Source organism: Chaetodon auriga, chromosome 11, assembly GCF_051107435.1.
Source record: "Chaetodon auriga isolate fChaAug3 chromosome 11, fChaAug3.hap1, whole genome shotgun sequence".
Classification (NCBI taxonomy): Eukaryota; Metazoa; Chordata; class Actinopteri; order Chaetodontiformes; family Chaetodontidae; genus Chaetodon; species Chaetodon auriga.
The window spans coordinates 26,247,501-26,264,151 of NC_135084.1; the positions used below are offsets into that span (position 1 = coordinate 26,247,501).

General features: G+C 47.3%; 1 protein-coding gene across 1 annotated transcript in view; it reads right to left on the reverse strand.

The window, feature by feature from the left end:
- gfra1a (gdnf family receptor alpha 1a) overlaps positions 1 to 16,651 on the reverse strand; it is an 84,327-nt gene that overhangs the window by 20,708 nt on the left and 46,968 nt on the right. Inside the window, exons 4-6 of the mRNA XM_076743656.1 lie at positions 3,868 to 4,046; positions 2,180 to 2,352; positions 1 to 97 (exon numbers count right to left, since the gene is read on the reverse strand). The exon at positions 1 to 97 is cut by the window's left edge and continues 13 nt beyond it. Coding sequence (XP_076599771.1) covers positions 1 to 97; positions 2,180 to 2,352; positions 3,868 to 4,046 — 449 coding nt within the window. The remainder of the gene's footprint in view (positions 98 to 2,179; positions 2,353 to 3,867; positions 4,047 to 16,651) is intronic.

The window sequence follows — 16,651 nt, forward strand, 5'->3', positions numbered from 1 at the left end:
GTAGGAGAGGAGGCAGTCAGCGTAGTTCTCCTTCAGACAGCCTGACAGCGAGCGAGGCTCCGGCTGGCAGTTGACAAAGAAGTCAGCCAGTCGTGACCTGCAGCACACACACGGAAACACACTTCAGAGCCAAACATGATTACAGCTTAGATTTTATATGAGACAGTCAGATGGCCAATGTGACTGGAATGTGCAGCAGAAAGCCCGGCCCCGATGAGCGAGCGCTGGAAGTCATCTCTCTCTATGTAATTAGCCTTCTTAATGGCCGCCTTCAGTGGAGTACGATGACCCTCTTACGTATGCTGCGGCTGGTTTATATCCTGGAATGAATGAGGCTAATGGCAATCCTCCACCAAGTCTGCTCTGTTTCATTTACTGCCTTCATAAATGTTTGTTTACTCTTTGGCCACAGGTGCACTGGTATGTGAAATTGAAACAGAGTTTGGACTCCCAAAGAATTCACCACCTGAAGTTGGATTGAGTGTGATATACGACCACGTCGACACAAAGCAAAACCTTCTGACGTCACGTCTGGACTCAAATACTTTATGGAAAAGTGATTTTTTTTTTTTCTGGTTGGGACCTTATGCTTCACTCCTTTCCGTTAGCCAGTTTCTGAAATGTGCTACAAAAGAGCAAAAGGTGCTCCCAGCAACTGTTCAGGCCAAAGACAAAGCTCATCGAGTCAAACTGAAATCCATAGAAAAGAGTGGTCTCGTCTTAAACTGGAGCGTCTGCAGATTAATTCTGTGTTATGATCCATGAAAGTTAAACACACTACAAGATCTCACTGATATATCTTATATCTGTGAGGCTGAACAAAGGTATTTCATCCCACGTACATCACGTTTTACAAGTCTGCTTTGTTTACAGTGACTGTGTCTTCTCTAAGGGGTTAAACCTCCTCACACACACACACACACACACACACACACACACACACACACACACACACACACACACACACACACACACACACACACACACACACACACACACACTGTCACAGCGTGATCTATCTAATCACAGCAGTCTGGTTTGAGAGCAGCGAGCAGACCACACCTGACATGCGGTGAGGGAGCTCGTGGAAACGCATGGCTTTAATCTATCTGTGCTAACTGACAAATGGACTGGGAGGAACCTGTTGTTCAGCCCTGAGCGCATGTCTGACAGAAAGAGAGCGAAAAAGGAGAGAAGGAAAAAAGACAGAGACGGACGGAGGGACAGGAACGAGCATGAAGTTACTGCTGTCACGCTGTTAAGTGCAGACAAAGGGTGAGGACAGGGGGAGGGAGGCCTGAGGCCACGGCCCAAATGGAGCTTCTTCATGAGGCCTAATGCTTCCATTTAATCCCAGAGAGCCACAAGACTGCAGCACACACACACACCAATGAGGATGATGTCACATGTCCGTCACTGAGATACTCTTTTCCGTGTGTGTGCGTGTGTGTGTGTGTGTCACTGGAGGCGTGAAGGCAGATCATTTATTCCCGCTCTTCTACAGAGACTATAGCATGTAAAGCGTGTCCACGGGGCACGTGTGCTGGTCGAGTCTTGTTAATCACATTGTGAGGACTCGCTGAATCCCCACGAGGTAAACACTTAACCTTACGGGTTATGACTTGGTTTATGGTAAAGATCAGCTTTCAGGTGAGGTTCAGGTTAGAGTAAATCTCCACGTGAGCGTCCTCTTAAGTGACCAAAGGCAGCAGATGTGTTTCACTGCAGGCTATGTTTCCATCTGAATGGCTTCACTTCATTCCTCTGAGGCAGGATTTTTGCTCCATCATCTCCTCAAAGAGCAAACAGTAGAATTAGCACAATGCCACAAATTATTGACAGAGTACGCTGAGGCAAAAGATGACCCAAGAACATTTTTACCACAGGACCTTTTTGGCTGGAGTTGGTCTGAAAATCAGTTTTAATAAGACACACACATCACATCGCTGCCCAGAGCGCACACTGGACATTATGCTAACTAGGATGAACCAATCCTGGAAGTGAATGTCATAAAATGTTCCTTTACTAGTCAGTGTAGAAGCCGTAATGCTGGTTTCTTATAGGCCTGCGGGTTAAGGTGTCAATCATAACTTATGGCGTCCTCATCCTCGGTCCAGTCACCTCGTTACATCTGAACGATTGTTCCTGAAAACACGGCAGAATGGTGGCTGCTTCGTACCTGCAGATGTAGTTGGTCTTGCAGGAGGCCTGCAGCTCCAGACAGTTGGGTTTCTGTTTTTCTTCGTAGGAGCAGACGGGGACGATGGTCTGACGCCTGCGTTCAGAACACGCGGTCTGGTCGCTGAGCGGGCACGAGCAGAACAACATGCCGTAACTGTGCTTCGGAGGAACCTGTGAGGCAACAACAACAACAACAACAACAACAACTCTTACTTCACTCCAACAGCAATCACAACACTACATGTACGAGATGTCACTTCACAGCGACCTGACGGTGACCGTTTCCTCCCGTTTGACCGGTAACCGGTAGAAAACATCAGTTAACTGATCCTGCCATTCGTAGACCGTTACCTCGACCGGTAACCAGTAGCGTTAGAGGCTAGATAACATCAGTTAGACTAGATAAGAAGACTGGATTCGTTCGCTCGCGGTAGCTAATTAACTAGTTAGCTAACCCTAGCTAACTGATGTACTGAACTTAATTTTACTGAGACCGTTACCGGTTACCGGTAGCGTTAACTAGATCGCTAACTAGCCCGCATTTGAGAACGAGCGCCTCTCCCGACGTCCTGTAACGAGGAGGGTTGAGGACATCGAGGGACACCTGGAGCTTCAGCTGAAGGACAGAGCGGTCAGCTTGGACTCTTTGTCCCTGGCTTTGGATGAGAGCTGATGTCCGTGAGGCTGTCCAGCTCCTGCTCTTCTTACGTGGGACAACTACAGACTTTAAACTGATGGAGGAGCTGGCAGCCATGCACTCAATGAAAGGGACAACAGCTGGAAGTAAATACATGTTTGGACAAGTTGGGACTGAAATGGGACAAGCTGGCAGGTGTGACAACGGACGGTTGTCCAAATATGACGGGGACAAATGTTGGACTTTTGAAGAGAATGCAGACATCCTCAGACATTCAGCCAGATTTCAGCTGACTTGATCAGGACAGAGACAGACTGGACTTTTCACTGAACAACTGAAATGAAGTGAAAAACATTAAAAGCACATTTTGGTTTTTGGACAAAGTTGACCAACTGCTGGTCTTTAACATGCTGAAAAACACCTTTTCAGTGTTTGTGAAGACGAACATGTTAAAAATCAAATGAAACGCTGATGGAATGATTGTTTTTACTGGTCATGAAGCTTCAACAGCAGACGGCTGTAACAGCAGTCGAGCTACAAAAGAAGACTGTCATCATAGTTTTATCTCCATCATAAAGAAGACGCTTCAGGCCGTCCACACAGAGTCCTCTGAAGACAAAATTATACATCACAACACGATTAAGAACGTAATGCACAGAACACTGCACACAGCAGCTCTCCCTCTATTCATATTGTTTTGGTCCCGTTAACTTACTCCAAAGGGACATCATGGACCTGGGCTGTAATTACAACGTCTCACATCGTTTTTACAGACGGCAAAAACATCTTTTGTGTTTGTTGACTGAATCGATGTCAAAGCTCGGCGCTGGAAAAGCAAACCCTGAACAAAAAGGCTGCATGATTATTTATTGCGATTGTGACAATCCAGCTAAGTTATCCACTTCAAAATCATTCTTCTTTTTGAAGCGCGTCCTTTGTGGTGGACGTTCAGCTTTTATCAGACATCAGTCGTTTGGAAAACCTCCAGTGTGTCTGCTTTCCACTGCTTTTCTCTGCTGGTTTGATAAGCCGTGTCAGAAGCGCCTTGCCTTGTCAAAGAACTGCCGCAGGGCCTTGTGGCACTTCCTCTTGTTGCAGACTTCGGCCGTGGAGACGCGGCTGGTGCAGGGGCTGATGTAGGCCGAGCGGTACTTCTTGCACGTGTCGTTCAGGTTGCAGGCCTTGGCGGCGTTCAGACAGTTATTCTCTCTGGCCACTGCGGGCTCGCCTGGAGACGAGGAAAGGAGACAAGAAGAAGAAAGAGATCAAAGGGTGTGAAATGAGCAGATGTCATCAAGATTATGATGCTAATGACACAACAAACGTTAGCAAGGGGAAGTCAGCAGGAAATGATGTCACGCCTTTAATAAACCACCATGAACACACACATCACAAACTCTGCGGTATGAACACTAATGTTACAAAGTAACACTTTGGAATATATAACAGCACTTTAAACTTTCACTCCATGAGGCATGATGGGAAATGTAGGCCATCACTATGGCTCCTCCTCTCAGTGAAGTGCAGAGATTAAAATCAAAGCGTATCTGTGACGTGAAAAACGCGAGCAGGAAAAACACGTCGGCTAAACTTTGTCTCACTTCCTGTTTGGCCTGAATCAAACAGCAGACAGCTAACATGTATCTGTGTGTGTGTGTGTGTGTGTGTGTGTGTGTGTGTGTGTGTGTGTGTGTGTGTGTGTGTGTGTGAAGAGTCTCTGTAGTCATCAGAATCTCCTGGTCAGCTGTCAGCTTGCACTAATTGCCAGCGTTGTCCTCGTTCCACTATCAATTAACATTTTCACACACTTCTCCCCCTCTTACTATTTTTTTTTTTGGTGAAAATGAAGCAAAAACAGCATTTTTTTCCTCTCTAATGAGCACCAATTAAAACGGGGGAAGACTGGCGTGACAAACGTGCATAAGTGGTGGTGGTGGGGGGCAGAGGAGGCGGCGGAGGAGAACAGCAGGAGCATGTCAACAAAGTGACTTGCTGATAGTGTGTGTGTGTGTGTGTATGTTTGTGTGTGTGTTGTGATGGCAAATGGTGTTAATAAGATTCATCACATCAAGGAGGGGGAGGAGAGAAAAGAAGGGGGAGATTAAAGGGGACAGGGAAACATAATGGGGGTACGAGCGGATGGTCCAGTGACGTTTTAATTGCTGACAGGAGGAGGCTGATGTGTTGGAGGAGGCTGATGTTGTGTTGGAGGAGGCTGATGTGTTGGAGGAGGCTGATGTTGTGTTGGAGGAGGCTGATGTTGTGTTGGAGGAGGCTGATGTTGTGTTGGAGGAGGCTCTGAGGATGAGTGCAGCCTCTGAGGAGAGCCACTCACAGCCAAAGCATCCATTTACTTCCCTTTGTTACCTGTTTCACCTGACTTTCACCTTTTCCCTCCAGCTGCCCCGCTCCCTCCTCTTAACCCCGCTCTCCTCTTTGTTTGTCCCGCCTTTGTCTGCTTGCAGGCTTATTTGGCGAAACAATACACACACGTCTGCAGTGTGCATTGAACGGAGAGGGCTCCCTCTGCCTCTAATGCAGCTACGCTCCAATACTGCATTCACAAACAACAACATATGGTGTCAATTATGTTCAAGTACAAATATCTTTCAGATTTATCTGCATCATCTTTCTGGAGCTGACCCGGTCACACGCTGCCTCTTCGGCCTGCTTTTTCGTGGGTTTAAGACGCAGATGGACTCTTGTTCTTGGATGTTTGGTTGTAAAGCTAGTGCTACGCTCTGCACTGCTTCGGCTCAGAACGCTCTCTGCATTGTGATTTCGGGGATGGAAGCCTGCATGTCTAATTAAGCCACTTGTTAAACAGTCTGCGTACTCATTTACAGTTTTTGCACTTGCTTCATTCGTACTTATTCTAAATATTTCTTCACACAGCAGCTCTGAATGTAGGCAGAGACTGCAGCGTGTAGCACTGACTGGTCTGGAGAAGGACAGAGGCTTGATGTTGATGGGATCACCAAGGATCACAGTACCTGGTGTTAAGTTGTAAATTCAAATGTGAGGAAATAAAACAAATTGAGAAACTGTATCCTTACACACCTGGCTGGCCTTAATGACCTTCATCAGGTATCTCAACCTTGAACCCTCATAAATGAGCATCACTCATGAATAACGTGTCTGCAGATGCTTCATAGATAACTGAGTGAGAGTCGAGTGAGGAAGAGGAGTGCTTCACCACAGCAGACAGTGTGGCACGGCGTGTAAAGAGAAACAAATAATGAATATTTATTTTTCCTGGAGTTCATTTCAAAATGACATCACAGGAGAAGCTTAGCACAGACGCACTGTTCATGTCCTAACTCGTCTACCTGTCTTTTCCTTCACCAGCTGGCAGCCGAGCTTCCCTCCAAAACTTTTCTCACTGCTCCATCACTTCAAACCTCTCAGACGCCTCCACTCCTGCTGCATCTCTCCCATTTCCCAGCCCTCGTATCCACCTCCTATTTCCTCCTTCCTCCGTCTGTCTCTTCTCTTCGGATCAGCGTGCAGAGACGTGAACTTTTAGACGTTTCGCTCGTTCTCTCAGCTGCCACAGATCGACTGACTCATCTCCTCGCCCTGCAGTCGTCCCCTGGGCAGCTGACTGAGCTTTGTGTTTTTGTGTGTTCATGTTTGGCTCTCTCACCATCATTTGCCTCATTTGAAAGGGCTTGATCAATAGTGTTCTGCGTTGGCCCCTTGGATCGCGAAGCTCTGGAAGCTCACCATAAACCTGTTAGCAGACAGACAGAAGCTCTGCGTCTTCTGAGTCTCTTCTGAGAGCGATCTGGTCAAAATGACGGAGCAGCTACGTTACAGAGCCAACATTACTGAAGGAAGGAGAGTAAAGAAAGGATGAAGGCAAAGGGAAAGGAGGAAGACTTAAAGGCAGCGAGCCACCGCCTGAGCTTGTGTTGTAGGATTAGTACATATCAAGAGTTTTGAAGCACCTTTGAGGTCGACGCTGGTCGGCATTTTAAACCATTATTCCTGTACTTTGTGTCCCTCCTCCGTCCGAGTGCCTGAGGAGCTTCTTCTTTCTGTGATGTGACCATGTTTTCATCTTAAAGAGGACCTTAATGATTTCTGGACTCGCTGTTTGTGAGGCTAATTGAGCACTTGGCCTCTGCGCTCTTCTGCTCTGATCTACACGCTCCCATCTGAGCCGGCAGCAGCTCCACAAACCACATCAGCAAAGCTGTACAGCAGGTGACTGACAGTCTCCTCCGCTCACACAACAACACGAACGCTCCCTCCACCTGACTGGATAAGCTTCAGCCTGTAAAAACACGCCGCCCGGTCTGAAAACATCACATTTCTCCCATACTAGTCCCTCCAATCGGCTTTTGAATGTATCTGAGAAATCGGTCACGCAGCTGCTGGAACAGTCTTTGTTTTACATCTGTCAAATCTTGTTTAGTTGTTTGTTGACGACATTTGAAAGTTCCAAGTCGTGGAAAATTATGTCATCATCCCCAAACACTTCCCCGCAAAACACTGAGCTCACCTGACCCTGACAATGTGTCACCATGAGTGGTGGTATACCTGTTCTACCTGTTCTACCTGTTCTACCTGTATATCTGACATTCTGGAGATAAACTCCTCAGAGGGTTCAACAGGGCGACACAGTAAATACCAACGTCTCTACATAATAACGCACAACGTTAGCTCCCACCCAGAGGACACGTTAGCGTCTTCACAACTTGTCAGTGTGTGTGAGTGTGTGTGTGTGTGTGTGTGTGTGTGTGAGAGAGTGTGTTTTGTCCTGAGAAAAAAAGTCCAGGGATGTTTTTTTAAAGATGGATATTTAACCACCTTTATTCATAAAACCTCTGAAGCCATTTCTCTTCTCCACCAACATTATGGTGGGAGTCCCAACACACACACACACACACACACACACACACACACACACACACACACAGTATATTGCCTATACCCTACTGTGCCCCCAGTGTCAGCAAATACATCTGCTGAACTCCCCTTGCACTCCTGGCAGATGGTATTGTCTCTCAAACACACACACACACACACACACACACACACACACACACACACACACACACACACACACACACACACACTGCATGCTCTGACAGGGCCCACACAGCGTTGGGGCCGGGGCCATCTGGAGGCCTGGTAGGAGGAACGAGGCCCCCCCAGTGGCTCATGTTTCCGATCCAGCTTCAAATTGATTATCATGTCGCCTGTTTCCTCCAGTCCCGCTGCCCCCCCCCCTCCCGACTAATTTCAATTACTATGGGACGCCGCAGGGTTGAAGCCTGACCTCACCCACCCACCTCTGGACCCCCCAACATCACGCGTTGAGTCCCTCTCCTGGTCTGGCTCCTCTGGACGTCCCTCTGTCCTCCTCTGCTCCTCTTTCATGTCTCTGTCCACGCCTTCTGGATGTCTTCCAATCATTACCTCCTTTCCTCTTTCTCCATCATCATTATCCATCTCTGAACTTCTCTCTTGTGGCTCCCGTCTCTCTTGGTTCTTCCTGTGTCTTCCCTCCCCTCTGCCATCTGTCCTTTATTGTTTCTTTGGAGTGGAGTAATGTAATGGCCTTCAGCGGCCTTCCTGTTCGACTCACAGCTCTCACGAGTGTCGGCGTTCACAGAGTCACCGTCTGAGCTGAACCTTCGCTCGGGGTTATCGTCTTTTCTCTTGTTGATTCTCTTTGCCTCCTAAAATTCTGAAGAGTCAAATGATCATTTTTCTTACCGTTTGGATTTGGTTGAGATGGTGAAGATGAAAGATAATCGAGGAAACATCGGGAACATGAAGATCAAGAAGAAATGTCTGAAAGTCTGAAGTACTGGTTTTCAGGGTGGACCAAAGCAGAAAGCAGAGCTGATGGATGTACTGAAGGAAAGGTCAGGAGGGCACAGGGGTCGCTGGGGGCCACACTCTGGGGACCATGAACATCCAAACCAAGTGCAATGCCACATATGGCCTCTACTTTTTCCAGATATCTTGCTTTTACTTTTTCCAGATATCTTGCTTTTGGATGAAGTGCTTGCAAAGAAACAACCAATAAAGAAAATATTAAACACTTCACGTCTGAAAGGAAAACATGTGCCGGTCCTGATAAAACCTCTTTTCACAATGTGACCGCGCCGTTGTCCTCTCCTCGTTATAGCTATTTTAAATATAATGTCACACCACTGTCCCAGCAGGGTGCCATTGTCTTTCCTGCTCCAGCCTGGCAGAACACATTACTGCACTTCATCCAGCCAACTGGGGGTCAGTGGGGGCTGGGAGCACTTGACAGGTGTGTTTGTTTCCACTGCTCACAGCTCTGCAGCGGTGGAAACAGTCGGCGGCTGCATGCCGTGCCACTGGCTGACTTACTATAATTCACTGCCTCTTTGTTTGCTAAGTACAATGAATGTGGAGGGATTTGTCCTGGTGGCTGCAGGATTACAGAAGACACATGCTGACAGCCAGAGGGAACTAAACATCAGATAGAGAGGGAGGGGACAGCGGAGGACACACTGCATGCACAGGGGGAGAAAAGGCTCCACGTTAACAGTTTTACAAGCAATTAAATGAAATATTTTAGGGTTTTGGGCTGCTGAAAGAGAGAATCCATCATAATCCAATAATCATGATGTTATTGTCATGTCTAACCTGGCAGTTTCTGACTTTTTCCCACTATATTCTACGGTTGTTGTCATCATATATCATGAATTAATCTGTAACCCAAAAGCTTAACATGACTCGTATTTCTGTGTCAAATCCACATAAGTCTGCTGTACATTGACCGTATGCATTATTTAGGTCTGTTATTTGTAACAGGTCTTGATTTGAAAACATGAACTTTTCTTTCCTTTTCTTTAATAAACTGTAAAGCACATTTGTCCCGTCCTCGTCCACACGTGTCGATCATTCATCGTGTAAAGGACTTTCCTTGCACCTCCTTCCCACGTTGAGACATTACAGCGCAGTCAGATTCAATAGAAAAATCTAACATAATAAACGAGGCCTGGGGTCTCTGCCTGCTCTCTCTCTGTTGATTATCAGTGGTGAGTTACACTGTCATCCACTTTAATGGGCTCCACGCTTGAAAGTGCAAGACAAGCAGAAATGGAGGGAGTGGAGGAGCGAGGAGAGAGCCTCAAGGTTTACTTATTTTTCCAGTCCTCTCTCTTTTCTTTCCAAACTCTCCACCTCACTCCTCCTTTCGATGCTTTTCTGACTCTCTGTCAGCTTTCCTTCCCTCACTTTCTCTCTCTTTCTGTGGTTAATAATCCCCCTCTTTCTCCAAACACTGTCCCAGTGCAATAAAGCCACATGGCACTCGGTGCAGCAAATACCATAACTCACACTTCCTGGTAATTGATCCCTGTAGTGCAACGGTTTCTGTCTCTCTTCCTCTTTCCTTTCCACTCGTCCATCTATATCTCTTCCTCTTCCATCACCTCTTGCCGTCTCGGCCAACGTTCTCTCTCCAATTCCATTGAATTTATTGAGCTTTATTGGCACACAGTCCAATAAGAATCTGCCAAAGACAATTACTTCTGTCTCCCCCATTAGCCACTTTTTTCAGTCTCCTGAAATCACGTCCCATAGCAGCGTTATACTTCTCCCTCCACCCACAAATCCCTTCAGCTCGTTCCATCCGTCCTGTTTCACTAAAATTTCCAGCCAGGTCTCGACAGAGGTGCTCACCTGAATTCATAACATGCTTTTGGTACCTCATCAGCTCTTCCAATTTCATACATGAAACTTATTTTCTTGCCTGAAATTTCACTTTTAGTCCAAATTGCTCGTCCTCAAACCTGGGATTATGAGTGCTGGAACTGATGGAGGAGAGGAAATACAACCCTTGGGCAAATCCTGTGTGTTGGCAAAAAAAGTTTCCCTGCTCTCAGCTTTATGTTGCCCCATCCCAAACTTATTCCCTTTTGAACCCCTCCGGTCCACCTTTTCATATCAACAAGCCATTAGCTGTATGCTTCTCACAGCTGGGGGGTCACCTTCAACACCTCTGGAGGTAGATGTCCCCCCCCCCCCCCCCCCCAAGCCTGAGCTTCTCTCCTGTGATTCCCCTAATCTGAATCTGCCCCAGCTTTCAAACTGAGTGCTATAAAGCTAAATGCACCTCATATTTTTTAAGTGCTGTCCTCAGAAAACCTGCTAATGTCCGTCTGATGGACATGTCATCATCCACATTTGACAAACCCTAAAGCATGTCGGGGCCAACTGAACTTACTCAGCTGTCAATCAAATCTAAATCGTGAGTCAACCCTCCCACTAACAAGCTAATCCGCTATCAGCTAACCCGCTACCAAGCCACTCATTCAACACCTGCAACATGTGGTTGATTATGAGTAGTTTGAGACATCGGAGGCTCCGCTGACATCCTCCGAGATGAGCTTAGAGGACTGAACGACTCAGCTTGCTTGGTCTTTAACTAGTTAGCTCACTTGCTAGTGGGAGAGTCTCTGCGTTCAGAACAAACCAGACGGTATCAGACTCCCATTAAATCTGTGCGGTTGTGTCAGAGGAGCAGAAACTGACAGCAAAGACCAAACAGAGAGTCACGATGTCAGGACAGAAGTCTGACAAGATGTGGTTCATGTATGCTGTGTTTGAACCAGAGGTTCACATTCAACAGACCAAAACTGAGACAGAAAAAAAGAAAAAAACAGAGAAAGAAAAAGGAGAGAGAAGAGTGGGAGGAGGAGAGGGAGAGAAATGGCTCTCCACTGTGATGAATCTCCAGCGAGGCCTGTTTCATTACCCGTCTGCCAGTGTGGAGATCAGCCGGTAAGAGCAGGCCCTGAGGGGCTGCAGCAGAAATATATGGCTCTTTAATAATCTCCACAAACACATTCCAGTACAGCATTGTACAGTACACCGCCCCCACACTGCTGCCTGGCCGTCCTGGGCCAAGTCCCCGCACACCATGTAAACTCCTCACCAGGTCCTCTGTCCTCAGGTCTGTGACCATGAGTCACCTCTTTTCACCTATGGAACTAAAGTCTCTCAAGATACCATCCAAACAATAGCATGAGCCACAAAAGAGGAAATCCATTCAATTATGAGTCACATTTTTTCTTCGATTTGGACATTTTTATGTCACCAGAAAGACTCCGGAGTTAAAGCTGAAAACAGGTTAGCATGCTCAAAGTGGACTGACGCTGAAGGAGCTGCACTGAGACGAGCACGCTCTCGCGTCACATGTCGAATGTGCAGGTGTGTCTCGCTCAGCACCATCACCGCAGGAAAAAGGAAGGAAAACCTGTTGCTTTACCTGCCAACAGGTGTGCTGTAAACACGCAGTGACTGTTGGATCTGTAACATGTTTCTCACCAGGATTCACAGCACTGCCATCAGTCGTTTTCTGCTTTACGCTCGACATCCTCCTGGTGTCATTCACATCATCACTGCTCTTCAGCCTGTGTTCTCCAATCAGAGCCCCTTCAGTCTCAAGGAGGACAATGAATAAAATTCAGAGAGATGCTGAAGGACGTCAGCTGGTGCAGCAGAGACCGTCACTGTGGAGTCTGAATGGACAGATCGGGATGACCAGCAGTCAGCACGCCGTTTTTACCCCCCCAGCATGACAGCAGCATCTTAACCTGAATGACAAATGGGCAATAATTTATGGATCGGGTTTGGAGGATCCAGACAGATCCGACCGACGCAGATGACACACTCAAAAATAAAACTGGCTTGAATGACAGGACAGCTGAGCACCAGACCTGCTTCAGCGTCCTGGAGGCAGACACGTCGTTAAACCTGCGCTCCAACATATAATCAATCATGAATCAGTGAAGTGTCACAGATTCTATTTAATGCAAACGATGCAGAGTGCTGACCCTCGCTGAATAGACCACGAAATAATGCCTGATTTTCTAAAGCAAGCATGTGGCCCTCAGGAGCCTTATCTGTGTCCACAGCACTTTGACAAGTTGCTTGTGATTGTTGTGTTGTTTTTCATCTGCCAGCTGTCAATCATGTCCCCCAGCCTCTGTCACTCGTCCCGAGCAGACGGGATCTGACTGCAGCCGTCAGGGTCGAAGGGTAGACGACTTCTAGACAACATTTCTCCTCTTCAGGTCTCGACTGCATCCAAACTGCAGTACATTCTATCACTGTAACGCTTCAGTGCCAACAAGTGCAATGAAAAAATATCACTTCTACTGCAGTACTTTTTAACAGCAGCGTCTATCTCCAGAAACACTGTCTTGGTTATTGTAAGATCGCAGTGATGACGGTGAAACACAAATGTGACGCTGCAGGTGACACGTTGGACCATGACCAATCAGAGCTTGCCGTCTTTCCGGGTTGCCTGGGACCAAATACATCGTTCGCCTGGCAGCACCACCAGCACCGAGCCTCCTGCAGCTGTGCAGAGAAGAGGGCTCTCTGACGGTGAGAGAAGTTTTGTCCCTGAAGCTGCATCAGTTACATTCACAGTGACACTACATGATGCTGCTTTTCATTCCCGTCTCCTACGTCTGCTTTTACCTCGACTGTGAGCGCTGCTGCCGATGAGACGACTGACGCTAACTTTAAAGTCATACAACAAACACTACGCACTTTCATCCTCAACACCCTGGATCCAAACTCTATCTTGCTGTCAGCTCTCAGCACTTCAAAGCTCATGCGTCATCTCACCCCAGCTGCCACCCTCATATCTGGACAATACCCTCAGTACACATTTCCTTCTGTTTAATATATCCAGCCATTCTGTCTACGCCATCTCCCGCCAGTGGTCCCCAGCTCAAATCGCCTGTCCCCGCTCCCCAGCCTCCAATATCTCCCAGCCCTTCTGCCGTTACCGTCCCCCACCTGTGGTCCCCCTCTGAACATCAAACAGTCCACTGTGGAGATGGATGTGGACATCTAACAACTGGATAGCCTGTTTACTCCTGTGTGAGTACAAGTTGCGGCACAAGCACATGGTGCATAATTGTATTCAGCAGCTCACCTCCGAGTCTGTCAGCTTGATTTACAATAGTGGCAGCGATGTGCCAATGAATTTGTTACGCAGCTGGGAGCGGAGCGGTGCTGGGGGGGAGTTATTGTTGGTCCATAATTAGTCCTGCTGGTGCCCTTTCAGGTGTGTATGTGAGAGACGGAGAAAGAGAAGGAGATAGCGGGAGGAAAAAGACGCCAATAGGAGAGGCAGAACGGGCACATAGCTCCCAATAAACAGCAGACTGTTGACTCTGTCAGCACTTAAGTTGCCCAGAGAAAGTGAGAAAAGACAGAGAAAGAGAGGAAGGTTTATTTTTCCACTTATCAATAAAAACATCATTCCCCATCAATCCAGACCACGCACTCTGAGCCTGACGGCGACGACACGCCGGCCCCGCCGCCATCAGAGATCCCTCTTCGTTCTGACCACTAAAACAGGGTGAAATCTGTGCAGCTTTTCCTTCATGACAGGAGGAGGCGATGGCTGCTGAAAGCAATCTGGCAGCCCAGGACGCTCAGATCGATACTGAAGGACGGCAGCGCAGTCGGCCGCTGCAGCACTCCGGCAGCAGAGACAGAGGAAGCAGAGACCGTCGCTGTGGAGTGAATGAATAGATCAACGGGTGAACCAGCAGTCAAATCTGACAAGTAACGGCAAACTCTTCTTAATCTTCCAGCCTGACAGAACCATCTTTACCTGAAGGGGAAATACGTAATCATTTAAGGATCTGTTTCTGAGGATTTTACATATTTGTACTTATTATAATAAGCTAACAACCATAAACACACAAGGCGGGAAGCTGATGATGGCATCCATGGTAAATGGATATGAGAGTGAGGAAGCCCTGCAAGAGCTCACCACGAAACACAATCAACAATTAAGAGTACTTCAGAGTATTTGGAGGAGCTAGACAGAAGTGAGAATGACAAGTACGCAGCTGATTCGTTTCCACCAGTAAAAGACTGAGCTCGCCTCAGGCACACTGGGCGTGATGGTTTGAAGCACTGCGCTGCTGAACAGCAGCATATGTACTCAATAAGCTGGTCCCTCTGGAAAGTAATGTTGGGTTTCATGTTCACACTCGTCTGAAGCTGGCAGCAGAGTGGTGGGCGTACAACCAGGAAGAGGCTGAATTGCTGGATAATTGAATCTGTTCAGGGTTGTCAAAGATATTCAAATATAAGAAGAAAAAACACTTTGGCTTGACCCTCCGACGACGCAGAGCTGTTCCCAGCAGACACGAGTCATTTCAAGCCAAAAGGCCGGGAACCACTCGCCTCATAGAGACACTTTGGAATAAAAGGCACCACGAAGTCTCAGAAGGCAAACAAATATCATGTGATGTGCATCATCATGTCGCTCGACCACAGAATAAAGCCTGAGTGAGAGGAAACAGCTGCAGAATCTGACAGAAATCCAAATCACGTCAACGAGCTGGTAATGAAGCTGCTTTGAGGTACAAGCGTGTACAAGTACTGCTCGCAGAGACGTCTCACATAGATACCGAGTCCATCGACCACGTCTGCTTTGACTAATGAACGGGCCAAATGCAAACGCTGTCTTTCACACAGACTTGCTCTGGACGTGTTGGAGAGTCTTCGATGGACGGAAAGACAGACGCGGCCTGAACACAGCAGCAGTGCTGAGACGTCTTCGTCTGCGTCTCTTGACTGTTTTTGGGGGTCTCGTCTGGCGTGTACACATGCAGCTTTATGTTGTGAGAGATAAACAACCCTCCCGAGCCCCCCCAGCCCCCCCAGCCCCCTCAGCTGGCTGTGGAGATGCTCGATGTCAGACTCTGCTTTTTCTCTTTGGCTTCTGCGGAGATGCGGGAGGCTTTTGATGGATGATGCTCATTTTCTAAGCTGTGTCTTGGACACTTTAGGTGCATACGACCCACTTCTTTTTGGACTATATGTTTTTAATTTAACATCCAGGCGTGTCAAAGTCTGGCTCGAAGATGGATGAGGACTCCTCTACTTCTGCTGGCAGGTTGAAAGCGGAAAACACGGTGGGAGGGGTCGAGGTGTGTGTGGGAGGGTGGGGTGGATAGCAAGATAGAGAGTGCACGAGAGCCGCCTTATAAGGCAAAAAGAAAGAGAAGTGAGCGCTGCAGGCAGCGTCCAGACTGCTAACAAAGGCAGATGGCATGAGAGGAGACGAGGAAGAGAAAGAAAGCACAGAGAGGGAGAGAGAGAGGAAGGACCGAAGCAGAGAGAGAACAATGTGACTGTAAAAGAGGAAACAAGGAGAGGAAGACGAGAGACGAAGAGCCACTTTCTTTCTCTCACCGTGAATCTCAGGTCAGAGATTCAGAGGCTTCTTCAAAAGATCAAACTCATCTTCAGATAAATGAGAAATATTCCTTTTATTTACCGGGATTATCAGCATCATCTTCATCTTTTAACATCTTTGATTTCAACACAGAGTTCACGACACATTTCACCTGTTTTCATTCGTTCTTCTACGAACACTCACACTCATTAATACGTCTGCTGGTCGATCCACAGAGCACGCCGCAGTGTTTACGACGCTTGAAAGCTTTTCATCCCCTTCAGACGGCCGCTGGTTTACAGTCACTGTGAACACGCCAGCGTCACGTGTGGCGGTAAACATCACTTATGGTTAACACTCTGCAGTTATACACCGCAGGAGCTTCAACAAACAGAGCTCCAAGTGGTTTGTCAAGTACACAAAATGAGTCCATGATTATTTTAATAAACGCCTGATGACTGCAGTCGAGGAGAGAAAAACAGATTCTGGTGTTTTCTTGCAAGAGTGTTTTTTTAATAATTGTAAATTAAACATCTGTTTAGATGTTCAGACGCTTTGAACCGTCGACAGAAACTGAAAACATCCTCTTCACGTTTGTATTATTTAACATATTGTACGTA